Source organism: Phytophthora sojae (assembly GCF_000149755.1).
Source record: "Phytophthora sojae unplaced genomic scaffold PHYSOscaffold_7, whole genome shotgun sequence".
Classification (NCBI taxonomy): Eukaryota; Oomycota; class Peronosporomycetes; order Peronosporales; family Peronosporaceae; genus Phytophthora; species Phytophthora sojae.
Window position 1 is genome coordinate 1,044,430 of NW_009258121.1, and position 25,973 is coordinate 1,070,402.

A 25,973-nucleotide genomic window follows, 5' to 3' on the forward strand; every position below is an offset into this window, starting at 1 on the left:
CAACTACAGCAAGATGGCGTACAGAGAGTAGCGGCAATAAGAAAGGGTTCAACGATTAAAGTACTGAAGGTATATACAATAATCAAGTCAAATAAAATCTTGCGGAGCTTTAAACGTATTTACTTAACGAAATAAATGAAACACGTTAGGTACGTTATTATTTGGCCCGATTGACGATGGACTTCGACGCTACAGGCTCGTCGTACTCGTCTTCCTGAGGCGCACGACCTTCAAATACACTGGCTGCGACTCACTACGACGCCCTGCTTGTCCATGGCCACCGCATATTACTGTAGCTACGTCTCGGCGGTGTGCTTGCTGAGCTTGTGCAAACCCAACATGTGCATACTCAGGAAACTGGGAGGACGGACCCCATCGCTCGTACTATCATAGGGTGCGCACGGCAGCAACCACAGCCTGCTACTGTAGTTGCAGCACCGGCGTGGAGTTGCTTTCGCAGCATCGCGTTTTAGGTCAAGTGATTACTGTACTACAAAACCTTTGACAACTCTATCGGGGTAATCAATGATACAGTGCGAAAAGAAGGCAAACAGCATTTGCGAGCCAATCGACGGAGATACGAGCGGAATGGCATGGATTGGCGGGTAGGAAACCGCCAATCGCTCTGTTTCCGCTTAACGCAGGCTGGATTAGCTTACGGAAAATGTACAGCCCATGTTTTCGGATTGGAGGGGGTGAAATGACCCGCAAATCTATCGTGATGCAGAGACCAAATCGGCATCAGTGGCGTTTGAGAAGCATGAACAACCCGCAAACGTAGCCACGAAGCAAGCCTTAGGTCTACAGTTCCCTGCCTAGCGCTGGGCCGGCCTTCTAAAGGTTTTAAGGACAGGTAGAGCCACATTTAGCACTCGATTACCCAGTTCCCAGGGATTTGCAATAGATTTGGGTGCCATGACACCCGTCCTGAAAACCGAAACATGGATGTCCATGATTTCAGCATATTTTACATGTTTGGAGATCTTACTTGGTTTTAGTATGCCTTTATACCTAACCCTATTTCGAAACATGGGCTGTAGGGCCAGCCATTAGCTTACCTAATTCGGCTACGGAGGGACGACCCGGAATTAACATGGGAATTAGCTAACTCGTGGCATAATTAAGGTCGATAAGGGTTTAGAGTTATGCCAGAATTATCACGGCAGAATAAGTGAAAGGCACAATATTGACAGGCGCGGCCCTAACGGTGTACAATATTACCGAGAAACTGATAAATTCGTTTTGTCCTGCGCTTGTCAGATCAAAGCCATATTTCGGAACGGGATACATCAATACCTAAAAGGAGTAATTGACGCGTTTCAGCGCGGAGACCCCTCTGCTTCATCAGTATATACGTTTATCTGCAATATGCCATACTTAGACGTAGTCAATTTTGACTGCAGGCTTTCGTAGCGCGAAAGGTCGCGCTGAAAAATACGTGTCCAATAGATTACTTCGGTGATGGCCTCGCATCCAAATCTGTGGGGAAGACGCCTGCGCAGCGGGGTTCCAAGCAAAAGCCGTTTAGCAGGAATACCCCAGTGTCTACAACTTTCGTCGATCTCTATACCTGATAAACATCATGAATTTCTCGCACATTATCAAATAACTTGCATATGAAAAGGCATTACGGTAATTTATGTCGAAGAGTCGAACTTCGTGTGCTCTTTTCTCGTGAACTGGAGCACTATTGCAGCTCTAACCATCACCGTTGACCTAGTGGCAGTAAGACCTATCCAATGATACCTCTTTGTGTCTGCACTAGTAGTCTCTTTCTGGTACCTAAATATGCGTCTTCTCGGAGAAATCCAGTTATAGGTATTGTGCTTTGCATCCAGTTTGCTCTCCTATTTAGTGCACTCCTTAAGTACTTAGTGTTCGTACTTAGCGGTAAATCATAGTCGCCTTGAATGCGAGTTGCTCAAGTCGTGTTTCGAGCTCGATTTGGCTCGGAAATGGCACTTTCTAAAGGTGCCAAAAGGATGCCAATCCCTGGATGTGCTAAATCATGCAGGAGATGGCGTTTGTGCACTACTTAGTGCTCATTGCCCATCCACGACTTTCAGCAATTCGCACTCGAGTACGATTTATAGATAAGTCGTGCTCGATAAGTCGTACGACTTACAGTCCGAAATGCCAAAAAGTATGCAAAGCACAATACATTCTTAGGGCCACAACAAGCGTCACGGCGAGCAGAGCTGGCTGCTCAGAGAGGATTGTCTGCATACGATAAACTATGAGAGTCTAGAGCCAGAAAGACAAGGAATGATTACAAGGAGTTCTGCTGCAGAACTTCTGCCGGCGTACCGTATGGTGATCTAAGGATTGGAATAAGAGGAGCAAAGCCCAATCCTTACTGGAAAGAGGCTCTTATACAGTGAGTCGATTTTTAGTGTCAGTGACTGTAGCGCTGTTGTACGCCAGACATCCCACACTCAAGGGGGGCCAGCAAAAACGCTGAAGTATTGGCCATACTGCACGATTCTGTGCCGTAATGGCAGGCACTACTAGTACGTACAGCCAGCATGAGTCTTACCCAAGCAATTCTACTCGAGTCAGTGTACATGTACAGTATATGTATACTGTACATGTCGAGCGCGTCACGCGGGGACCGGAGCGGTCGGGCTGGTCCGCGGGCTTTGCTCTCTTTTGAGGAATGACCCCAGTTGCCGCGGCGCGCGAATTTGGATAGCACCTTCCGGAGTGATGGTCACTCCAAAAGTGGGCAGGGGCGTGTATTCGGGGGGGGTCCGCCTGCCACCGCTCGCTTGCTTTCGAAAATGACTGAAATTCGTTTCTGGGAAAGCAAGGAAAGAAGAACGGCCGCGGGCGGACGGGAAAAACCTCGGCGACCGGCCGCCACACTAGGATTCAGTATGCGCACCTGAAAAACCTCGACATCCACCATATCATCTTTGGCAGGGCGCGACCGCAAACCCTGCCAAAGCCGATCGAAAGCGGGCGCATTCTTCGCCGTTTTGGGCCGAAAGATGCCGCGAGACCGCTAAAGATCCGAGACAGCCTGGCTTTTACCGCTGGGGGCGGCGGCGAATACATTGTATAATAATCTCTGAATGAATCGCCAACACACATGATCATGACGGCGGGCAGCAGCTGGGTTGTACGCATGCGACACGAATTGTTGTCAGCGACGTAGGATCGGAGGAGTCATAACCGCTGGTGGGTTTCTACATGTAAATGCGAATTTAGAGTGAGATGGGAGGTAATACTAGTAGTACGCCATACTAATACCATACTTGTCCTGAACGATTAGCCAGTTTCTCTTCCTTCTCATAGGATGTGCTATTAAATTAGGGAGGTTGAATCGCTTCCCAGATGATCACCTCGCCCAAAGAAGGAGGGTTTAGCCTCCGCCTTTTCGCCACACCAAAGCCATGATCATTCTTGAAAAAACCACCCACTCCAACTTGCGACTTCTACAGTGTACGCGCTATTCAAAGATGAAGGTCCAGATCGTGATTGCTGCCCTCGCCACTCTGCTGTTGCCCGTGTAAGTACACACTGTTACCGGGGCGTACATTGTATACCATGTTTACTGACCTTTTGTTATCAGCCACGGTGCTTCGAACACTGCTCGCCTCCAGTGTGCTGGAGGAGTCCCTGACAACACAGGCGCCGGCTCTGGCATCATTTACGAGAACTCTGGCTTCTTGACCGCTGACTTCACCCAGAAGTCCTGCGCCGCGGCAGGCGGCTCGATCGATTCTAGCAAGAAGGGCAACGACAAGTGCTGCATAGTCCCCGCTTCTCCCGGTGCCCAAATCAACACTTTTTTTGGCGCTTGCGAAGGTCAAAAGCCTGGAAGCAACTACCAGACGTTCCGTCCCTTTGCCCGGTATTGCTAGATGGATGGAAACACGTGGGGGGGACCCCAAACAGGGGGAATCTGGCGTGTGGATATCCTACGCTATGAGTATCGTGTAGCAGACAATGTGCAAATTTATACACGCTCTCCACTAAAATAATAATCGAAGTTTCCAAAACAAAATCGAGGATCTCGATGCACTATTTTTTTGCCACAATCTTTTGCCGGTCCAGTTCTTTTTTTTACTTGAAGTAAATCTGTTAGGCCATTTAACTAGCCCATGGAGAGAAGTACTTCGTCGGATAGCCCTATGCGTGCTCTATATTGTACTACAGTAGTAGCTGTGACGAAGAGCGGGGGAGGTGCTATAGGTGGGAGAATACTTTTGCCGGAGCTAGCCTGTAAGAACGTGGTCCCTTATCGCTGGTAAACTATCAGGCTAGCATCACTGCAGGGATGACTAATGTTATTCGAAGGTTGGTGCTAACAGGACGGCCGCTTTCCATCCAACTTCCATACACCCTATCGATCTTTGTTTTAAAGACCGCGGCTATAGTAGTCATGACTACGATTTTACACCCCCGACTGCTTGCGCACCCGAAACTCAATCAAAAGTCGATTGTCATTATCACAGGATCACGGTATGCGGACAACTATGCCGCTGACTAGCAAACAGCAATAGTGGGGCTATGTGCAAACGTAATACTATACCTCTGGCGGAAAACAATGGGCACACCAGTAATATTCTGTACAGGAGCTTTTATTCTACTTTGTAGAAGCAAAGTTTGAAATTTTGTAAGCGCCAACTCACATACCGCCGACTAGTAGTGATACGTCGTAGCAAAACTACTTAATATTTGTATGTCTAATGAGGAAGGGGTTTGAGAAAAGAGTGATGACGAGGGCTGCAGAAGTGATTCATAACAGCTCACAACGTGCATGGGTGTCCGCTGCGGATATTAGAGATCATTAGCACTCACTTAGTACTATATGAACACAATATACCTTACCTGCAAAATGAAATGCAGAAACGATTCAGTTACCTATCCTTCGTCGTTGTACGGGCAAACAAAAAACCAAAGATGCACCGAAACCATGAACTCCGCCAGATTTGGATCTATCTTCAAGTTTTAGCCAAATAAAGCAAATGCAACACTAACATCCTCTTATCTCTAAGATGTATCCCCGCTTTTTTGCGAATTGTGGCGGTGCGAATTTTATACGAGAGCTTTGATTAGGCTGGGATAGCTGGGTGAGGCAAATTCTGGCAGAGCATTTGTGTCTTATTCGGCATTTAAAAAAAAAGAAGTTAAGTAGTTGGCGTGTCCTCGACACTCGTTTCGAATTAGTACATCCGTCCATGGCTCGAGCATAAAATCAACTGGTGATAATACTAAGTATATAACAAGGAGACCCGAATACGAGTCGTTGTACCCAAGTTTATCAATTTTAATTGATTTAAAACTAGGGCTCCGCGAAGGCTGGGATAGGAGGTTTTTGGGATAAACTCCTTTATTACTTTTTTTTACGATCCAGGAGGGGTTTTAGATCTCGTTGGTGTGAAGCGTCAGAGGATGAAAATGGCTTTTCCCGATTGGACAGAGACAGGCAGTTAGGAAACGACCGCTGGCTGCGGCCAGCGCAGTAGCTCTCATTCTTCTTCTTCGTCTCTTCAGCTCAAGACTCCAGTTACCTGGTGTTCGGCTCTCTCTCACGGCGGATGATTGCATCGAACACGTACTACTACCTTCGGCCCGGCACTCTAGACCTGACTGGCTACTGCTATGGGATCTCGCGTGGCGTTGCGGATGAGGGGGGGGGGGAGATTACGGTCGAAAGGATGCCAAGCGGCCGCTGGAGAGACGCAGGGGTCACTGAAGCTGTCGTCCCTCTAAGCTCCTTGGAGGACCGCATGGTTACGGAAGCAGAAGCACAAGGTGGTGTCGGGACTTACATGACCAGCTATCTATGTGTGGCGAGAGGATGCGCCTAAGCGCTGGGACTACGGCGTCGTAGTCGGGCATAGGACACCTCGACTGGCACCCTGCACCTTGTCTTCGGTGACGGTTCGGAGTCTCTGCCTCTCGGCGAGGCTGCATTCGAAGCTTTGTCGGTGGAGAGCTACGCGGCGGCCGTGCCTCCGTCGCCCTGTTTGTGATTTGATGATTGGCGAGGTGAAAATCGTTCACGGGAATGTTGCTGCTGATTTTCACGGCGAGGGTCGTCAACGTCGAGCGACCAGAAATCTCGCAACAATTTTCGGACGATATAACGTGCCGCACCCTGATGAAGCTGAAAAGATTCCGCTTTACGATCCCTCGGGTGGAAATGTTGTTCGTGTTTCGATCAAGTCGGTCCTGAACTATGTTTACTATACCTCGGGTCGCCGTCGGCCTCCGGCTAACGTTGTGGTTAGTGCATCGCTGTACTCGGACTCTGCTTCGGGGCCGACTCCACCTGTCAGAAGCAGGGAGCGGCCTAGTCCCAGTCTCCAGGATGAGCGTCTTCTTGACTCTGAGGACGACAGTGACTCCTCCGATGGCAGACCCCTCCAGCATACGACAAGAGTAAAACGTTCCCGGGCCCGCGACGATCTCAATCCTGGCGGTTCCAGCATACGTCGACGTGTGGAGGAGCCCCTGGCTCGCTTGGATGCTCGCTCTACGGTTGAGGATCTCGACAATTTGATGGCACCGGCAGGGGGTCCCACCAATGTTCTGTCACGGATACTATCTGGAGATGAACATCGTGGAGACAGCGCCAAGCAGCAGTTTCGTCCAACGTCTGTGGCGTGGAATATTCACAATCGTTCTGTCTCGAGTAAGTATTCTGCATTAACCCCTGATGTGTACTTGGAATTGCTGCAATGTGATTGCCAAAGCCTGCTTTTGTTGCCACACCCGGCTGTATTGCGACGGTTTTTCTCTCTCGACTTTGGTCAACGTGGATTGTCGATTCGGCACTTTCGTCTTTTGAGTACACTAGAAGCTCGGGAGCTTCGTCATCGCTACAACATGACTGATTTTTCGGCAAAAAATACGCTACCCGCGATGACGGGCCTCAAGTCGCTAGATGAGTTGGTGGATGCTCTCTCGTGTTTGGGAACGTGGTATCGATCGCGTGTTCACCCGATGTTGGTCGTCTAGTGGAGCACGCGCGAGCCTTTGTGAGCACTTTGATTCGCAACCGTGTGGCATTTGACAATGTAGCGGTGGAAGAACTTGCTTACTGGGTTGATGAGCGATTTGAAGTATTTCGGTCATTGCTCGCTCAAGGCGAGAATGATGCTGCGAATATTGTCATCCAATAGTTCTCGTCCACACACGAGTCATATCAACTGCTCCGGCAGAATGTAGCGGAGAGACGCCACGAAGAACTAACCAAGCGGCTAGGTCGATTTGAAGGACATGTCGGATCCGGATCTAGTAGTCAATGGCATTCGAACAAGCGTCCGCGTTCATCTACGGGAGCAGCGAAGGCTGATCGAGTGGTGACTCGTCAAGGCGTGCCCCTGGCGGTACTTAAGTGTGACGCGGTGTCGATCCCTAAATTCGGGTGAATGCACCTGAACCTGGGAAGTCCCAATGATGTGGAGCTTGGTGATACTGGATGATTTGGAGTCTCCTATAAAAACAAGGGTAATGTCTGCGAATGGACGCTGAATCCCGGAAGATAGATCAATGTGGGCGAGTTGCTCCCGTTCCATGAAGTGCAACGGAATGCGAGCGATCCTCCCCAGAATATCTAAGTACGGCGGAACTCGACACTGGCTTACAACCTGGGAGCTGAGGCACTTGTCAGATTCCCCGTTGTTTTCCTGGAATAACGATTCCCAGACTTCGCGTTCCCAGACAAACCTCCCACAAAATTCCAAGAACGACCTCGGCTTGAGGCGTTCCGAGGCTCCAAACCCAAGAACACTTGATTTCACTATGGCATCTTCCAAGATCCTAGGTGTACCCAACAACTCCGAGAAGGTATCCAGTTTGGCGACCCTTCAAGGACAGACCAACACTCCGCAGAAAGATCGCAGTCTCCGAAGGGTCGCTTAGGAAAGATTTCGTCTGCATGTGACCTTTAACCAAACAGAGTTCGTTTTGCTTCGAAGGGCACAAGTGCTTCTTTCACAGCCTGGAAGGCCGTTCTCCACGACAAAATTCTAAGTACTTTAGGTAAGTGATCCACTGCTTCGGCCTGGAAGTGATCATATCTATTCCATATCAGTATATTTGGCGGATTGCAGACCGTCTTTGTTGTATATTTGCGGTCTATTGGGTCTGTGTCGAACTGAAGAAGTTGGCGACAGGGTAGATCGTTTCTTCTCTCGGAGAGGTGGTGCGCGTCCCCAAGATTGATCAAGTGTCTTGGATTTGGACCGGTTAACTTGTGTTTTGGCCTTAGCCTTGGGCCTAGAGAAAGAAGAGAGGGCAAATAAGTATTTGTGTGATTGTATAACGTGTATAACTCTATTGGGTTGGATTGTTCTAGCGTTAGCCTGGCGTAGCTGTCTGATTCACGGGGTCGATACTAACCTCCTGGTGAAAAGAACCGCTACCCAAGGGATACACATCGTGCGCCTGACCAACAGCGTGTACTGGGCAACACACACCCTGTGCCAGCCGAGACGGATCCAAAGCTCTAGTAGCCTGAGGTCTGTCAAGGAGAGCCTATAATTGTTTTCTGGGAGAAAACACCGCATCGCCTCGTCACACAAGGCACTTCCTGTGGAAAATGATAAAGCTCTCTGCATGATGTACCTCCAACCAGCAATGTCGCGGCAACGGCACCCAGTGTGCATTCGAGAAGCGTGGCCACTTCAGGCCCAATCAACTTCCTGATGTGGTTAAAGAGTACATTATCAAGAATTTCGGCGGCTTCAAACCAGAGTTTCAGGATCTGTGATGGGGCCAGGGCATCCAGAGCGGCGCTTCGGAGCCTTGGCAAAATTAGCGCCTGTCGGCCGACCAGGCCTCGATGTTGGATTTGAGTGCTCATGGTAGTTCTCCTGAGGCCAAGGCGAGTGTACGCCCTCGTCGCCAGGCTGTGTTGGCGCAGGAACACGTTCGGATGGCGCATCGCCGATTCGCAGCGACGCACTCGGTCCGACAACGACTTCTGGAGCTGCATCAAGTCAAGGCACAAGAGCGACTTCATGCAGCTTTACTGAATTATGGAATAGAGCCTCCGAATCCCTTCCCTAGAGTCGAAGACGACGTGGTGTCTCCACGCTACCTTATTGATCGGGAAAAACAGCGTGCATTCAATGCCTACATCCGGCGTTCCGGTTGCACGCTACCTGAATTTGTGCGTCTACTTCACAACGAGTCAGCTGACGATCCTAGACCGAACAAAGCTCTTGAAATTCCAAGCCACCATGCGGCGTGGAGTTCGTACCCTCACGGTAAATTATGGTAAGAGATTGTTCGTCATGGAGTTCGGCCTCGTTGGAAGTCACAGGAATCTCGCAAATCAACACCACCCCAGAACCATCAGTCCGCAATTCAGGCTCTCAACCTGCTCGCAAAAAATATCAGGAAGGGGCAAGATGCAAACCAGTACCTGGGACTGGATATCGACCTTCTTGATATGCTGGACGACATCAGGTGTAGCCCTTTCGGGGCGGTGGCTAAAGGCTCTTTGGACTTGGGCATCGACGCTCGCGTTATCCATGACCTCTCATTCCCGCCAGGAACTTCAGTGAATGATGAGACTGTACCCGGGGATACTATCGACATCGTGTATGAGGGCGCATCCATGGTTGCACAACGGCTGGTTAGTCTGCGATCAACCCACCATGATACCAAAATATACCAAAATGATGACTGGAGACGTGAACTCAGCTTTTCGCCACATTCCCATCCATGCTGACTCGGTTGGGCGCTTTGCAGGCACCGTACCTGAGCTCGGCATCCTAGTTATTGATTTGTGCTGCCCGTTCGGTTGGACAGACTCTCCGGGATACTATTGGGTCGGAGGTGCAGCGATATAGCATCTATACGAGAACACAGCACCGTCCTGGGATGGTATGGAGCCAGAAGAGTGTGAACCATTTAGTTGTTCGGCGTGGTGTGATGATTACATCTGCGTCGAACCTGACGTAGGTACTCGGCTGGCCGAAGCCAACATAGCGTTGCGGGCTTCGATGGTCGACGTACTGGGCTCTTTGGCGTGCAATGACGACAAGTTCTCCCTGTGGTTTATCAACGGCAAAGCACTGGGGTTCAATTGGTCACTACTCGATGGAACGCTGTCCATGCCCTCTGAAAAAATAACGAAGGCACGTACTCGCGTTCTCGAAGTGATCAACGGGACTCATACGACGAGGCACCAGCTGGATCAACTGCTAGGCAGTCTGCGCCATGTCACCACGTGTGTTCGGCCTGCAGCAGCGTTTTTCCAGCGCGTTGCGACGCTACATCGCTCTGCGACTCGCTATGGTCGGGTTAAGATCACCGAGGACGTGCGCGATGACTTGAGATGGTTCCTCGTAATTTTGAAAATCGCACCGCTGAACGGCGTGGCATTTGACCGGTTTGTGGATAGAGTTGATCCTGACTTCACTATTCTTATGGACGCATGCGACGTTGGGTTGTGCGCTGCCTTTCCGGCTCGAAAGGAGTATGTTCTGGTCCAGTTTGATGAAGAAGAGCTGGGCGCAATATCGGAGCTCAAGCATCAGACAAACGACTTCGATATCAATGTGCGTGAGTTGCTCAGTGCAGTATTCGCAGCAGCGGTTTGGGGAAAACACTGGCGTTCCGAGTGCTCGTACCCACATCATGTGCGGTTTGAAATCGACAACCAGTCTGCCGTCACCTGGAACAACAAACGATCGAGCAAAAATCCCATCGCCCAACTTCTTCTACGATCTCTGGCATTGATGGAAGTTCAATACAATTTCTACTCGTCGGCTCGACATGTTCCGGGCGTGGAGAATGGCTTTGCAGATGCGGGCAGCAGGGTGTGGCAATCGCGGGTACACCGAGAACGTTTTTCTAACCTGTCTGTTTCTTGGACGCAGGTGCACGTACCAACCGAATTGAGGAAGCCCTCGAAGCTTTGGGGGCATTATTGCGCGCTGGCGCTCTAGCCGAGACGTCAACGAAGAGCTACGCGTGAAGCTGGAAACAGTGGGAAGACTGGTGCGCTTTCACGACCTACTCACCGTGGCTTGGCCGGGATACCATCGACAAGAACGCAGCGCAACTTGGAGCGTTTGCTGTGTTTTTGTGGCGGTACGGTATGAATCATCGGGGCCAAGGGAATTAGTATTCGATAATTTGTAGGAAATTGCGCGCTGTACGATGGTATCATCGCAACTATCAAGACTACGATCCAGGTGTTAACGCGAGCCATGCAATACTTCTTCGCGGAATTCGTCGCTTTACGGACCCCGTCTGCAAAAAGCAGCCAATTACGGTGCCTCTGCTTCACGCGGCTCGAGCGCTCCTGAACCTCACTCAGCGACGGCATCAATTGCTTTGGGGTGGACTGCTTCTTGCGTACTTCTTTCTTCTTCGACGCTCCGAATATTTGTTCATCGGCAAGACGTGTCACGACTACATCCTACGGCTGGGCGACATTGGCTTTTAGGACGAGCAGGGCCAGACAACAAGTCCCCGCCATGCCCACATGATCAGCATCAAACTGACTGGCGCAAAGAATAACAAATACGGCCGTGAAGAACTTCGGTACCTTCATGCGTCTGGAGATGCTATTATATGTCCGGTATTAGGCGCTCGGTGGGTATACAAAGCTGCTTCGAGTTACGGTACGAGCTCTGGAGATCCGGCACTAGCAACATCGCGTCACGGCGGGATCACTTCAAGGATGATGGCGGAGGTCATAAAGCAAGCTGCAACACAAGCGGGCCTCGACCCAACACGGTACGCGACCCACTCCATCAGAATTGGAGGAGCCACCAAGCTTTGGAATGCGGGTGCCGACCACCTGGTCATCAAGGTGCTAGGCAGGTGGCTTTCGAACGCTTTTGAAGAATATCCGGTGCTGTCGGCAGAAGGCGCGCGTGATATTGCTCAGTTAACGTGCTAGTTCGAGTGGCAAGGCTCCATCTCTGTCACTTCCGAGCGCGCAGAACGGTTCAGGGGATACGTCAATGCTCGTGCTTCGATGTTATGTTCGCCGGTCTAACAAGGGGGCGACCACTCCGCCGACAGCAAGTGGCGATGCTGGGGGACGCACGTTAACATTAGTGCTACTGTGTTGCCCGGCAGCAATTTGTACCCGACTCGAGCATTGCACAGTCGCAGGAGCACCGTACAGTCACAACTCGAGCTTCGGCACAGTTGTCGACGATGAACTTCGGCTCGAGCATCAACTCAGCCGCGAGTACTAGTCATGGCTACACTCGAGCCTTTGGCACAGTTGCTAGCAGTGAGGGATCGACTCGAGCATGTGCACAGTCGACGCGTCACGAAACAGCCCAACTCGAGCCTCGGCACAGTTAAGTTTGAACCCAGCATGGAATCGACATTATGGCATCAGGGCACGGAGCAGCACTTGATTTTGGGGCGGCGCCACTCCGCACCCTAATCTCATACAAGCTCGATTGCCCCACTGTCGTAGTGTTAATTGTTGGAAACATTCATCTCCTGTGCCTGCTTCCCAGCCGCAGCATCTGCCCGGTCATTCACCTCAACGGCGAAGATGCAAGATACGACTAGGCAGTAATTATACACAGTAATGAAACGAACCTTGCTCGAGATCTAGCTCGTGGAGAAATGAAAATGCTTGCATTTGTATGCTACTACAGTCCTGTAGTAGTCCGTTCGATTCAATCATTTACTTTACATCACTCCATCCGATTCGGTATATGCTACTGACCCATACCAGTTCAAACTGCCCACGCATATTAACCTTTTGGAGGCCAGTGCGGCACCGGGGTCATACCGGTTTCTGGAAATGTACCAGTTCGGTGTCAAGAGAGGTCATATTTTGACTTGACGTACCACGGATATAATCCTATTTGGTCTGCGATAGCAGCACTAACGTTGCTTCCTATCCCAGTAAAAAGAGTACTTGCATGTACAACCTTTTTGCCGTGTCTATAATGGTGATCGATGATATGGAGCCGATGTAGCCAGACAACGAGTACGAATCCAAACAAAACTCCGTAATCAATCGATCTTTCCACTGCAATGCGTCAAAACGTTTGATCATTTAACTTGTCCTAGCGATTTTGCAGCGCAAATTTTGATCTAGCACAGAATTCGAGTCAAGAAACACGATTAGTTAATTCAAACTACGGGCATCTCCTGCGCCTGCTTCGCACCCGCAGCATCTGCCCAGTAACGCGTCTATATGATATCCACCGGGGGCAGCCTAAACAGCAGCACTAAAGCTATCAATCAAGCATGGGGCCGAAGCAGCACGACGCAGGGCTCGCTGCCACGCGCGCTACACACACCAACTCACATAGCACATTTAAACAGGTACATGAAACGAACGGGGTCCCGCATAAAATACCGACCACTTCGGGAATTTTTTTTTTCGCGGCAGGGACCCTTTCCCTCTTCGCGTCTTTCGTGTAGGTCAAAATGAACTACTTAAGTACTATCTCCGCCCAAATACTTCTTGATTGCAGCTACAGTAGCTGAGCTTCTACACGAACACCATTATCAATGCCCACATACAAGATCTCTGTGGACGGATCCTACTCAAATGGGGGGGGCACCGACGTGAGAGATATAGCGTCTATTCTACGCCGTATAGTGAGTTGGCCTCTATGAGCACCTCTCAACCATGTAGCAATCAACAATCAGTAGGTACAGCAATTAGTTAAGACTTAAATATCCCCCATAAGTAAAGTTCCATACTGAAGTGCGGCGAATGGTGAGAGCGCCGGGGTCCGACGGGGTCCCGCCATCCGTTTCACATGTACGACAATTACAAGTTGTGCTTTTGCAAGATTCGGAGATTGATGGATCCCATAGCATCAACGCAGATATTCAGTTAATTTTAGTTCGCAGGCTTCAGTTACCGGCTTCAGTTTACCGGAGCCAGTCACCGGGCGGACGCCGAACTAAGCTGTGTTGGGCTGGCCACAGCACTCCTCCGGGGTTACTGCTATCCCAGAATAAAAAAAAATTATACTGGGATAGGAAGCAACGTGAGTGCTGCTATCGCAGACCAAATAGGATTATATCCGTGGTACGTCAAGTCAAAATATGACCTCCCTTGACACCCAACTGGTATGGAGGCTGGTCCAGTTCATTTGCAAATTCGTCGAGTTAAGATTCGTTTCATTGATTTTGCTCTACGTCGTGACCATAGTTGTGATGATACATTGTCGGACAGATTCGGCGGCTGCGAAGCAGGCGCAGGAGATGCCCGTGGAGCGTGCGGATTGAGTTTATCAATGGGCTATTGACAATGGCGGTCAAAGGTAAGTTAACTAGTCCTATCCCAGCCTTCGCGAAGCCCTAGTTGACACGATGATCACTTCAAATCCGGCTGGTTTCATCTCATTTAATCTTTTATTTAAACCCAGAAATGATCCAGACGACCCCCAACGGTGGCTGTTAGTCGCGAGAATCTGATGGTAGATTCGCCAGGATGATAAATAGTAAGACCTACATAGGAGTATACTCTGGGGTTTTAACTTTATCAGAAAATCTGATGAAGTTAAAAACGAAGTTTGCTATTACAATGTTGTGCTTCTGGCCCGAAGAAGTTAAAAAAATCTAGGTTTTCTAAATACGTAGCCTTTTTCATACTACGTGTAGAAGGGCAGATCGCATGCTATGTTACATATACACACTATGGTCAATCGTCAGCAATGCCGCTTGTGGTCGCTTCGCACCAGTTTTGATCTTCTCCTCAGTTCGAACTTGTATTGCAATGGCATTCTGTTTCCTTGCCCACTCCGATTCACGGGGTGCTAATAAATTCCAAGTAAAATTTGATAATTTCATTGCAAGTGGCTAGGAAAAATGCAGAGTCCGGTATTTACATACATGCACGGACGTGAGCAAGCTAACACAGAATTTAAGAGTGCACCGGGAAAAAAATAGTTTTGCCCAAAAGTGCTTGTAGCATGAATGTCATCGCAACAAGCAGCGCCTTCAGAGTGGAGTCAGTAGTTGCAAGTGGATGCAGCGCGAATGAACTTCATGTCCTCGAAAGTCTGAGCATATTAATCGTTACTCGGAAATCAGAAAAAAATACTGGAATTAGGGACGGCCCAGACACACGGCGCAGCGCTGCACTCAGGTACTTCGGCCACACCCACTTGGGTCAGCTCCTAGTATTAACAGCTTTGTTTGCTTTTCAGTGTTTCTTCACTCGATACAGTGTACATGATCTTGCCGGTATGTCGGTCTCAATGTCCAAGTTGAGCTTGGTCTGCAGCTTCGCATAGGACATCACGTAGGACGGCAGAATCTCGGTCATCAAATTCCTAGTGATACCAGCGTATAATATGTTGCCGTGAAAGTACCATTGGCGATACTACCCCTTTGCCTGGCTGTAGCTGGCCAAATCCGTTAGAGAATTCGAAAGTGATTCAATTACGGTAGAGAGCTGAGAGTGAGGATCAACCATAAACGTCAACCCTTGATCGCTATCAGTCAGATAGCCAACCCTTCAGCTCGAGTCCAAGCTGGTCACTCTAACAAAATCCGCAAGCAAGCTTGTCATGATATTGGTGGTACCTGAAATTAACATTACATTTTATTCAACAAGTCAACTAGAAGCTCCAAACTGGACGCTAGTATCTCTGAAAAACAAGACAAGAATTGGTTACGTTGCTTTGCCAAGTCATTCTGTTTTCGGATATTGCACTGTGCATCCGTTTGTCATGCGGTTTTAATGCAGTGTTTCGTGCTCGTAGATGCGAGTTTCTTAAATCGTATTTCGACGCTCAGAAATGACACTTTTTAAAAGCGCTGGCATGTGACGATGGTAATACCTATTGCATCACGAGGAGCCTCGAGACGACCGCTGCTTGCAAATAGGACACAAATGGTGTCTGGATGAGGAAAGGTAGAAAGTCGCGAGCATGTCCAACCCATTTTTCGGAAGAGTCCAAGCACAGCAGTGCCGTTATAGAAGAACTCGGCGATTGCGGAGACTTTATGTCAAAACCTGGCCTGAGTTAGGAAGTCGAAACGTTGACCAACGACACACAGTTTCTCGAGAGCGTGTGAACACTCCTCAGGTGAAGAAGATCCTCTCGAAGAATTCTTGCGCACTTACCGAGCAGGTCACCAGAAGCATCGAGGCGGAGGTAGCGAAAACTTCTAAAAAACGGTAAACTCGATGTATTGGGGGGGTACAGCTGTGATACTCATTGTCAGTGCGGCATCGGTAGAATTGCATGGAATACCTATACAGACGCACATGGCAACTGATTTAAGGCACGTTGCTGATTCATAGCATTGTTGATTTACAGGATCAACGTTTTGTTGTGTGCTCTTTCATGATCGCTCTGATATTGTTTTTACTCGCTCCTCCATTGCCATCAAGCGAGCCGCCGCCTGCACGTGGGTGGTCACGCGGGATTTTAGCCAGGAGCTTATCATCGATATCCCAAACTGCCCAAATCCACTACTATCACAGCCGCCGTCGACGCCCAAGACGATGGTGTCTGAAGAACATTCGAAACGTACAATGCGTTGCAGACATCCACAACGAAAATGACGACTGTGGCTTCTGGTCGTCGTCATCCACAAGCGCACGATTGATCCAGTTCTTCGCGAGAATTTGAATTATCGGCAATACAGCGACGGAAATCACTTGGTTCCAGCGGGTAAGAGACACGAAGCTGAGGATGTACAGCGGGTAGACGAAGGGGAGCATTGGTACTCTTCGAGGTCCTCGACAAACAAGGACGGGTCCGCCCGCCACCGAGGACCGGAAATGTACGAGAAGCATACGCCAATGACCAACACAAACGGAGGTCCGGCGATAAGCAGACCGAACGGAAGAGGGAAGGCGATCAGGTAGAGGCCCAAGATGGCAAGGATGAGAACTCGCCGTCAATAGCAAGACGACAGCAATTTGCCGGTTCGATAACTTGAATTTGGGAGCGCCATGACCCATCTGCACTAGCGCTGACACACCCATGAAGCACATGGCGGCCCATGATCGGACGAAAAATACGTCGTTCTCGTAAACTCCGGCTTCGGGTGGAGCCAAAGGTGGAACTTCTTAGATCAGACTGAGGGCGAGACATGGTGGGGGTCTCAGCAGGCAAACGAGTAGCACTCTAGGCGTACTCAGTTCATTCATGTAGTTTCCGAGCTGCTGAAGTCGCTGGTCCGAGTAGCGTCCTTGATACTCCGCCTGAATCGATATCCATGCCTTCAGCATACGTCGTCGAGCACTTGTTACTCGTCCCGCCATGTTGGCCGATGTCCTTCTGTGATGAAAAGCCAATTATAGTGGAGCGACCAACTTCAAAATTTGATGCCATCTGGAAATTATACTAGAATCCACGTCGGGTTTATTAGTCGAGTCTACATGTATGGCACGATACACGAACGACTAGAGGTGAATGCACCTCAGTAAGGGACGTGTTTAACTAGAGGCGATGCTTTGGTCTGTGAGGACAGTGTAGATTTCCGTTGAGAGGGCATATAAAAATACAAAAGTGTGACGTAGTCTAGAGTAGAACATACAACATGAAAATGGACCAGCTGTGAAAGCCTAATGCAGCATCTCCGTAGCATTAAAAAATGGAAGTTGCCGTGCTAAAAGCGAAGTCATGACTTTTTCCATTGGTCATGATATCGGCGTGCGAGGCTTCTGGAAAATTGCGACGCTTTCTTTTAGTTGTGAAAGTTTGCGTAATAGAGTACAAGTAACGGACAGTCCGCACAGCTACTCAGCTCGTCTTGTTGTGATTACCGTTCGACTTTGCTGCGGTTCGTCACGCTGTGATTAGAAATACTAAGCATCTTACAGAGCAAGTGGAACCGACCTCTCCCGACCAAAACAAGTTTTAGTGAGGCCGATACGTTGCTCCAACATAGTGATAGCAAGGTGTTCGTACTGTATTTGAGCTTCTGATACGATTGTGGGCTGAGCATGGGGTTGTTCATGCTGATAGAAGAGGTTGCCACAACTTGTAACTTGTGTGACACAAGTCGTTCGAGACAAGCTTGCCCTTACCGGTATCTGCCCTGCCGGTTATACATGCATGTTATCTCGAGGCACACTTCCGCGATCTGCTGCGCGATCTGCTTCTACAGATGTCGGCACTTACAGTACTCTTCGGTAGAACTCCCATTTTCCGATTTTCCAGAACCGACGCAGATGAAGTTCTGCACTCTCTTCGTCTTGGCTGTCATTGACATCGTCTCCGCGGCGCACGCGGCTTCTATTGCCCACGATAAAGTCGAGCCGCTTGCCCAGCCCGAGCCTGTCACGGTCTCGGAAAAGACTGGCGTCATGTTCAAGCCGCAGATCGAGTATAAGCTCGGATGCACCTCATTCCCCGCTGTGAACACCGCCGGCGAAACCAGCAAGGGACTACCAGCCGATGGTCTTGAGCTTTGTGATAAGGCTCATTTGGGTTCGCAGGTCTACGGTCGGGCTACCTGGTTCAACGGCGTTTGTACGCGTGGTACTGCCCGAAATCTATCATTTCTACACCTTTGTGTGGACTACTTCGTGATCAAATCCGAAAGTCGCAAAATTCATATTGCAAATTTCTATTAATAGATATTCTATTAATATATAATAGTTAGCAACTTCAATTACATGGAATTACGGCAATCAAAGTTGGACCAGAGGCTACTACTACTGGTCCGACGAGCCCTGTTACATGCCGTACACCATGCCCTCGTTGTTCGCCGCCTTGGTGACGAAGTCGTGACAGTGCAGCTCCATGCTGACCACCAGCGCTGGGGTCATCACGTTCATGTTAGCGGTCGCGGCGCGCTCCAGGATGTGGAAATGGAGAGGATCTCACCGTTGCTGTCTGGCTCACGCGAGCGATCGTAGATTGCGTGGCGATCCAGAGCCAAGTCTCGCTTAATGCGGGATTTTAGGACGCTGCTTCTCGAGGACGGTGTGGCGACTAACGCGGCCTTGGAGGGACATCTGCGAAGAAGAAGGCGAATTGCGAAGTGATCTCCCCTCGGTCGGCGTCGGCTATAGTGCGCGCAAAACCGCGCGCCCTTGCTTTTGGCGCGAGCACAGCACGCCAGCTTACGTAGCCATGGAGATCTTGGACCTCTGGTCCTAACAGCTTTACGCTGCCACAGGTGTAGTTGCAGAGGTCGTGAACTCGCACAGCAAACACGTCAACGCAGTGCTCGCCCCACGTAGCAGATTTGGGATTGCGGGAGCTCAGGCTCCTTTAGCAGAAAACGCGTTGTACAAAACTCAACTAAGTATCGAGTGGAGTGGGTGACTACAGTCACCATACAAACTACTAGTTTCTGAGGCTCTGTGCAGCACAGGACTCATACTCCCCCGAAACTTGTAGTCTGCATCTTCAGTCTTCTTGATCCTCGTCAGCTTCATCAGTGCACAGGCACTCAACACCCAATTGCTTTCGGTGTTTGCGAAACTTGTTCTTCCCCAGCGCCTTGGTTAGAGCATCCGCTGGCATGTCCGCTGTCGGCAAATGCTTGACCTGCATGTAACCAGCATCCACATAGTCAATGACCTTGTAAATCGCCAAGTCCAAGCACTTGATCTTGTGGTGGCTGCTTGAGTGTGTCATCAATTGTACCGCAGACATGTTATCTGTCCACAACGTTGCCGGAGACTGCACAGGCACCTCCAACTCGACTAGCAGGTTCTGTAGTCATCGAATTCGGTCGGCACATGAGCTTGCAGCAGTCAGCTCTGCACTACAGGTGTCAGTGAGAGCAGTATATTGATGCTTACTCTGGTAAGCAATGACACAACCACCAAGTTTCACCACTTGACCCGAAATTGAGCGACGAGTATCAGGATCATTTCCGAGGTCAGCATCTGCGTAACCAACAATCGAAAGTTCACCTTTGGCATTTTTCATCGGCAAAACCAACCCGTACGAAGCAGTTCCTTTCAGATACGCCAACACACGCTGCGCCAGTGCGTAATGTTCTTCTGTGTAGCAGCTCATGAACTTACTCAGGATAGAAACTGCGTTTGCAATATCAGGTCGCGTACAGCGCACCAAGTATTGCAGCGAACCCACAATTTGACGGTAAGGCAAATCAGACCGATTCATCTCAGGTCCATACGGCGCTTTGGGCTTGGCTGGTCTAACATTCATATCCATCGGAGTACGTGCCACACGAGCATCACTGGCACCAAACTTATTGACGAGGTGACGAATGTATGACTCCTGCGAAAGAGTCACTCGATCCGCCTCAACTTTCACATCCATAGCTAGCAGCAGGTTCACCTCCCCCAAATCTTTCAGCTGGAACTCCTTCTTGAGCTCCTCGATGAGCCACTCAATGTGCTCGGGCTTCGCTGCAATGACCACATCATCGACGTAGACTGTGAGAAAGATTGGAGTTTCGCCAATCCACTTCACGTAGACACCATCTGCAATAACACTAGCCTTGAAGCCAAGTTTCACCAGGTTTCTTCAGAGTTGCGTTCCAGATGAGGGGAGCCTGCTTTAAACCATACAGACTCTTCTTCAGCAAGCACACACGGCCACTCCCATCGTCAAACAGCTCTGGCTATTCCATGTACACATCGACATCCATACAGCCATTGAGAAATGCTGTAGTGAAGTCGATTTGGCGGAGATCCAGATCGTAGTAGAATGTCAATACGATCACCGCACGAATCGCTTCCATACTGACTACCGGCGAATAAATCTCCCAATAGTCTGACCCAAATACTTGCTCAAAACCGCGAAGTGTGAGCCTCGCTTTATACCGCTCAATCTCTCTGTGCTGATTTCTCTTGATCACGAAGACCCATCGACTGGTCATAACCTTGGTATTTGGTGGACGATCCACCAATATCCACGTTTCGTTCGCTTGAATGAGACCGAACTCAACTTCCAGCGCTCTCAACCATTTATCTCGATCAGGACCAGAGATTGCTGCACGAACCGACTTAGGCAGCTTGTCCATGGTCGAAATAAAATAGTTTGCCAGCGAATAGCCATGAAGCCGTGTATTCTTCCGACGGAGACGTGTCGATCGCCGGAGAGGCTCACTCGGTGGCTTCTTCGAACGACGAGGCTGGTTCCATTCGACCAGGCCAGGCTTGCGCTTGTACTTGGCCAAGCCAGGCTTGCGCTTCTTGCGACTATCATCTGACTGCAAATCACTATCCACATCCTGCTGCTGATCACCATACTCGGCCATATCATCACTGTCAGGTAAGTTATCGTCAGAATTCTCAGCATCATCACTCAGGGCCAGCTCCCCCGTACATTTGCGCTTCTTGGACTTTGAGGCGGCTTCCACCACCTCAGTCTCCCCCGTACCGCTAAGTCTCGCTCTCTTCTTGCCAACCACTCCGTCTTTCTCCTCCCGATCGTCCATGCTCTCGATATCATCGGAGTCATGGGATGCCGCGACAACCTCGTCGTCACGGCTGGGACTCGAGTAGTCGTGCAGAGGCAGCTTTACATGCGGAATTGGAGCGGGTAGCACCACACCTGACTGATTAGCGTAGACCTTCTCAATAACTGACTTACATAGTCACCTGAAACAGTCCACATCTCGCGAAACTTCACGTCGCGCGATTCCACAATACGACCCGAGACAAGATCCAGCAAGCGATAACCCGTCGTCTCTTCTGGATAACCAAGGAAAAGTGCCTCGCGTGCTGTTGGGTCGTGCTTGCCTTTCCGCCTCTTCTTAGGTACAAAATACGTAGCAGCACACACCCCCACACGCAATCCAGACACATCAGGCTTCCGACCTTCGTAGAGCTCGTACGGCTTACGACCCTGATTCGCTTTCGTAGACGAGAAATTGTAAACAGTCACTGCAATTTCAGTCCTTCTCCCCACAAACTTGTCGGCAATCCTGTTGTCACTAACATCGTGCGAACAGCGCGCAGCATCACACTGTTCATCTTCTCGACCAGACTATTCTCTTCAGGAGTGTACGTATTTGTGCATACTGGACGAATCTCGTTCTCCCGCATAAACTTCTTCAGCTCTTCGTTCTTGAACTCAGATCCTTGATCAGAACCGATAAATCGGACGCGCCGTCCGCGCTGATGTAGCTGCAGAATCAGTGTCTTCAAGTTACCAGCACTCTGAGATTTGTGCTGCAACAGGAAGCCCACACATAGCGAGAGTATTCGTCTTCTACAAGTTGGAATTTCGTATTTCCACCTGCAGATCTCTCCCCATAGCCGCATACATCAGACATCAGCTTTTCGCAGCAGCAGATTGAGCGTCGTGGCCGCAGCTTTTTGTAGGACATTCTGCGCGACGTTGCCAACGTGCAACTCAAGCAGTCGACAACTTCACCACTCTGCTCACTGGGTGGGATCTGCATTCCGGTCACATGTTCATCACGATAGACCTCTTGCAACGCGTCAGCATTTACATGTGCGAACCGAAGGTGCCACTGAAACAGCGAATTATCAGCAGCCCTAGCAGACGCAATGACGCGAGCAGGTGCATGGATACTTCGAGTACGATAATACCCATGACTTTTCTCGAACAAAATTGCTGTTGAACCTTTCCACATCAGACGCTGAGGGGGGCCATTCTCAGGATACCTGGACTCGCAACGCCAGCCTTCCTCCTCCAAAGCATTTACACTCAGCAAATTCACGTGACAGCCGGGGACATTGCGAACCCCTGTTAGGGTGTACCGTAGCTCACCGCCACCGCTCCCATGGGAATCCTCTGGGGATACAAAGGATATCTCCAACTCTGATACCAAATGCTCCCTAGTGATTTCACCGGTCCAGGACTCATGTGGTGTGTTGGTCTCCACATAGTGCGGAAAACGCAACATAAGCTCGCGGTCAGCACACGTGTGCGTAATTGCAGCTGAATCTAGTATCCACTCCAAAGAATCAGACCCGTTCGGCGATACAGCAGCAGTAGACCCTGTGCTTGTTACAGCACACGTATTCTCCACTCGTCCAATCATTCCCAGGGGTGATGGCTGTGGAGGACCTCCTTTCGCCAAGAGCACGACGAGTATCATGAATCTCCTGCAGCCAGGAGTCCATTGTCTGCTCGCGGGAATAGGTAGCATGGAAAAACTCCTTCATAACCCAGACATAATTAGAAAACTCACGTTTTGTGTGATGAGCTTCCAAATCTTCCCACATCTCTCTGCCACTTGGAAGATCACACATTCTCTCTGCATCCTCCACTTTTGCGCGACGGAGCAAGGTGTCCTTTACAAAGAAATCCAACTGGTCATACTGCTGTTGAGCAGGGCCAGCTAGAAGAGGACGAACGATGCTGCCATCCACGAGACCCCACGCATTGAATCGGTGCAAATAGACCTTGACTTGGGCACGATACAGGTTAAAACTGCCCTCCATCTTCGGAGGCGTTTTGTTCACGTCGGTCGACGAGCGCGGTAGCACCACAGGTTGTTGCACAGCGTTTCGAGCGGGAACGTAGGTGTTCACAACAGGAACTTGGGGAGTCCCAGGTACATTCGGAGGAGGAACTACACCTCCAAACTGAGGCACTTGCGGTCCAACGGGAAACGCTCCTGTCGGAGCCACTGTTACAGCAGGCGACGGCGGCTGCAGAACGGGGAATAATATTCTACTTTATCCTGTTCATGTTAAAACAACTTCAAAGTACATTGTTACCAATATTAGTTCAGATCATCCTAATGCTACATGAATGCGGCACGTTCAGTTTAATACTTGATAAATGGCAATAACACACTTGGACGAATCGAAGCTGGGAGTTTTTGTTGTTGTTAGATATTCAGGCGATCCGGACGAAGTCTGTGTGCGGCTGCGCCATGTTTTATCAAACAGAGTTTGAATACTCCTACTTTTCTGTACGCCCCGGATTCCTGTAAGAGAGGAAGCCCGGGCGGACATCGTCAACGCGAAGGACAAACACCCGGTGTATCCAACTCCTACACGCGATCGAGATCTGCTAGACCTCAGCCTTAACTTATCAAACTTGAAGCAAATTGCTGTCTTCATGACATCTGCGAATCTGCCACCCTACGAAGGGCTAACGCCAGCTCCAACTCGACGAGTCTGGACAGCGGAGGCAGCTCGTCGAACGGAAGTGTTAGTTTTTACTAGCCGAGATGTTTTTAGCTAGAACACTTCCTTTTACGAAAGTTTATCGTACGAATAATAATAACAGCAACTCCGGTTGAAGTGTACTCATAATTGCTGTCGACTTCCGAGGGAGAGTATGGGGTAGAGCTTGATTCATTGGCTAGAAGGTTACGCGAAACGCTAGTTGACTGTCATTTAGCAAAAGCCAGTGTCACCCTGATGGCCCCAATGCTGGTGAAGGTTTTTGCAGTGTTTTTGCTGATGTTCCTCTGCGTCCAGGGCATGACGTTGACTCTGTTCGGCAAGCCCAGCGATACTCTGCGTACGATCAACATCGACGCGGTGACGCAGAGGTGCTACAATATCTGCAACTGCTTCAAAGGGCCCAACATATCGGCGACGTGGCAGGGGTCAAGCGCAACACCAACGTCGTCTTCTACAACAATCCGAGCTGCCAGACGCGCCATGCAGTGGGATCCGGGACTCCTGACGGCGCGCTCTACTTCTCCGATGCCAAGTTCGACAAAACAGTGAAGAACTTCATGATCTGGGAAACCGGAACTTATGCCACGAACGGGGTCTTGGACGCGTGCTATCTCGACGAGAGCGCAACGGTCAACTCGACAGCCGAATCATTCGCTGTATGATGCAGCAAAAGCCACTCTCACGGACAACAGTTCACCTTCAACTATCGGACACTGAATTCCGTTTCATGTTCCCCATTCATAAAAAAACTATTTTTTTTGAAAGAATAACACCAATACCTGGAACACCTCATCTCGTATACTTAGTATCCAGTTCTGCGCCTTCGAATACAGATAAGAGCGTGTTCAGTGAACGACCAGTAACCGATGTACCTGCAGCAACCTATCCAGTATAACATATCACAAGAGTACTATGCAATTATGGTTTGTTTACTGTCGTTTATGGTATCTTCATGGGCCACCATAACGATTTCATGCATATTTTCGGATTGTTCATGTGTTTATACACGGGTTACCCTGCAAATTCGGTTGGGCAGTTAGCCTGGAAGCGCTAAATATTTGAATGCACGTATTTTTTCTGGTTTTTTCGCCGCCTGTAAGTTTCCGAGCACACCATGCAATCTAAGAAATATAGGATTCTGCCTGGCATCAGCGCACGTTTTAAAGGCAGGAAGGGATAAAATTACGTTGATTAGCTAGTTGTTGATAACCGTTCTACTAACTACAAAAGAACTAAAGTTAAAACTAAATCCGTGGAGTCCTAATCCAACGAGCAGGAGAAGGTAGAATCACCACGTTGGGTTTTTCAAACCCAAGAGTTGAAGTACCAATTCGTCGAGAGAACTGGCAATGCCTTTGAAAAGAAGCAATCAAACTTGGTACACTTGGTTGTACAGTAGTAGATGCAGATGCTGCGGCTGCGAAGCAGGCGCAGGAGATGCCCGAGTACATCGTTTCCCTGTAAGTGCATCCGTACAAGCTAGCTTCGAACTGCGAGACCCCCCGGGTCCACCACCCGGGTCCCCATAATTTTGCGACTTTCTTGGTACGAAGTAGGCTGCACAAAGGTGTAGTGTCGGGGTTGAAACTCACGACTGGCAAAATGCCGTGGTGTGGATCAACAACCCCGCCCTGGCTTCTCCCAAGGTTACGGGATTGTCGACGTCCAAGAGGTCCGAGACCGACTACATGAAGCCCGTTACGATGGAGACGTTTACGTCGGAGGAGTCCTACGACAAACTTACCACCGGGCTGGAAAAGTTCTTCAATGGCACCAGCCCCAAGCTCACGAGCACACGAATTTTGGGCCCGGTGTTTTTAAGGCCGGCAACTGACCCGGGAGTGTTTCAAGATCTCGTCATGTGGGACCGACTGCCTGCCCCAGCGCAGACGGCGCTCAACGGACCAGACATCGGGCGAGTCTCGTTCAACGACGACAGATTTCAGAAGAAGCTCAAGGAGGCGTGGCCGTTCTGAAGTTAGTGCTGCGGCGAAAGAGGACC

General features: G+C 49.7%; 10 protein-coding genes across 10 annotated transcripts; 6 read left to right on the forward strand and 4 right to left on the reverse strand.

The window, feature by feature from the left end:
- Window positions 1-3,461: 3,461 nt before the first annotated feature.
- PHYSODRAFT_336289 (hypothetical protein) lies at window positions 3,462-3,866 on the forward strand (the record flags this gene model as incomplete). The annotated part of the gene is made up of 3 exons (XM_009533831.1): window positions 3,462-3,511; window positions 3,575-3,774; window positions 3,811-3,866. The coding sequence occupies 3 exons, from the start codon at window positions 3,462-3,464 to the stop codon at window positions 3,864-3,866; spliced, it is 306 nt and encodes a 101-aa protein (XP_009532126.1).
- A 2,647-nt stretch (window positions 3,867-6,513) lies between these two features.
- On the forward strand, window positions 6,514-7,136 carry PHYSODRAFT_516107 (hypothetical protein; the record flags this gene model as incomplete). Its single annotated transcript, XM_009533832.1, has 2 exons — window positions 6,514-6,826; window positions 6,904-7,136. 2 exons carry the CDS (start codon window positions 6,514-6,516, stop codon window positions 7,134-7,136), a joined length of 546 nt encoding a protein of 181 aa, XP_009532127.1.
- A 2,832-nt stretch (window positions 7,137-9,968) lies between these two features.
- Window positions 9,969-10,945, forward strand: PHYSODRAFT_336290 (hypothetical protein; the record flags this gene model as incomplete). Its single annotated transcript, XM_009533833.1, has 2 exons — window positions 9,969-10,530; window positions 10,848-10,945. 2 exons carry the CDS (start codon window positions 9,969-9,971, stop codon window positions 10,943-10,945), a joined length of 660 nt encoding a protein of 219 aa, XP_009532128.1.
- Window positions 10,946-11,659: 714 nt separating this feature from the next.
- On the forward strand, window positions 11,660-11,878 carry PHYSODRAFT_517236 (hypothetical protein; the record flags this gene model as incomplete). Its single annotated transcript, XM_009533834.1, has 1 exon — window positions 11,660-11,878. One exon carries the CDS (start codon window positions 11,660-11,662, stop codon window positions 11,876-11,878), a length of 219 nt encoding a protein of 72 aa, XP_009532129.1.
- A 4,486-nt stretch (window positions 11,879-16,364) lies between these two features.
- PHYSODRAFT_317228 (hypothetical protein) lies at window positions 16,365-17,191 on the reverse strand (the record flags this gene model as incomplete). Its single annotated transcript, XM_009533835.1, has 5 exons — window positions 16,365-16,489; window positions 16,525-16,652; window positions 16,673-16,817; window positions 16,885-16,995; window positions 17,065-17,191. 5 exons carry the CDS (start codon window positions 17,189-17,191, stop codon window positions 16,365-16,367), a joined length of 636 nt encoding a protein of 211 aa, XP_009532130.1.
- A 978-nt stretch (window positions 17,192-18,169) lies between these two features.
- PHYSODRAFT_377094 (hypothetical protein) lies at window positions 18,170-18,403 on the forward strand (the record flags this gene model as incomplete). The annotated part of the gene is made up of 1 exon (XM_009533836.1): window positions 18,170-18,403. A coding segment is annotated over one exon (234 nt), but the record flags the coding sequence as incomplete, so codon positions are not given.
- Window positions 18,404-21,380: 2,977 nt separating this feature from the next.
- PHYSODRAFT_515007 (hypothetical protein) lies at window positions 21,381-21,746 on the reverse strand (the record flags this gene model as incomplete). The annotated part of the gene is made up of 2 exons (XM_009533837.1): window positions 21,381-21,596; window positions 21,651-21,746. Coding segments are annotated over 2 exons (312 nt in total), but the record flags the coding sequence as incomplete, so codon positions are not given.
- Window positions 21,747-21,831: 85 nt separating this feature from the next.
- PHYSODRAFT_317229 (hypothetical protein) lies at window positions 21,832-22,872 on the reverse strand (the record flags this gene model as incomplete). Its single annotated transcript, XM_009533838.1, has 2 exons — window positions 21,832-21,853; window positions 22,328-22,872. 2 exons carry the CDS (start codon window positions 22,870-22,872, stop codon window positions 21,832-21,834), a joined length of 567 nt encoding a protein of 188 aa, XP_009532133.1.
- Window positions 22,873-22,909: 37 nt separating this feature from the next.
- PHYSODRAFT_399343 (hypothetical protein) lies at window positions 22,910-23,281 on the reverse strand (the record flags this gene model as incomplete). Its single annotated transcript, XM_009533839.1, has 1 exon — window positions 22,910-23,281. A coding segment is annotated over one exon (372 nt), but the record flags the coding sequence as incomplete, so codon positions are not given.
- A 2,279-nt stretch (window positions 23,282-25,560) lies between these two features.
- Window positions 25,561-25,947, forward strand: PHYSODRAFT_515401 (hypothetical protein; the record flags this gene model as incomplete). The annotated part of the gene is made up of 2 exons (XM_009533840.1): window positions 25,561-25,617; window positions 25,666-25,947. Coding segments are annotated over 2 exons (339 nt in total), but the record flags the coding sequence as incomplete, so codon positions are not given.
- Window positions 25,948-25,973: the final 26 nt, after the last annotated feature.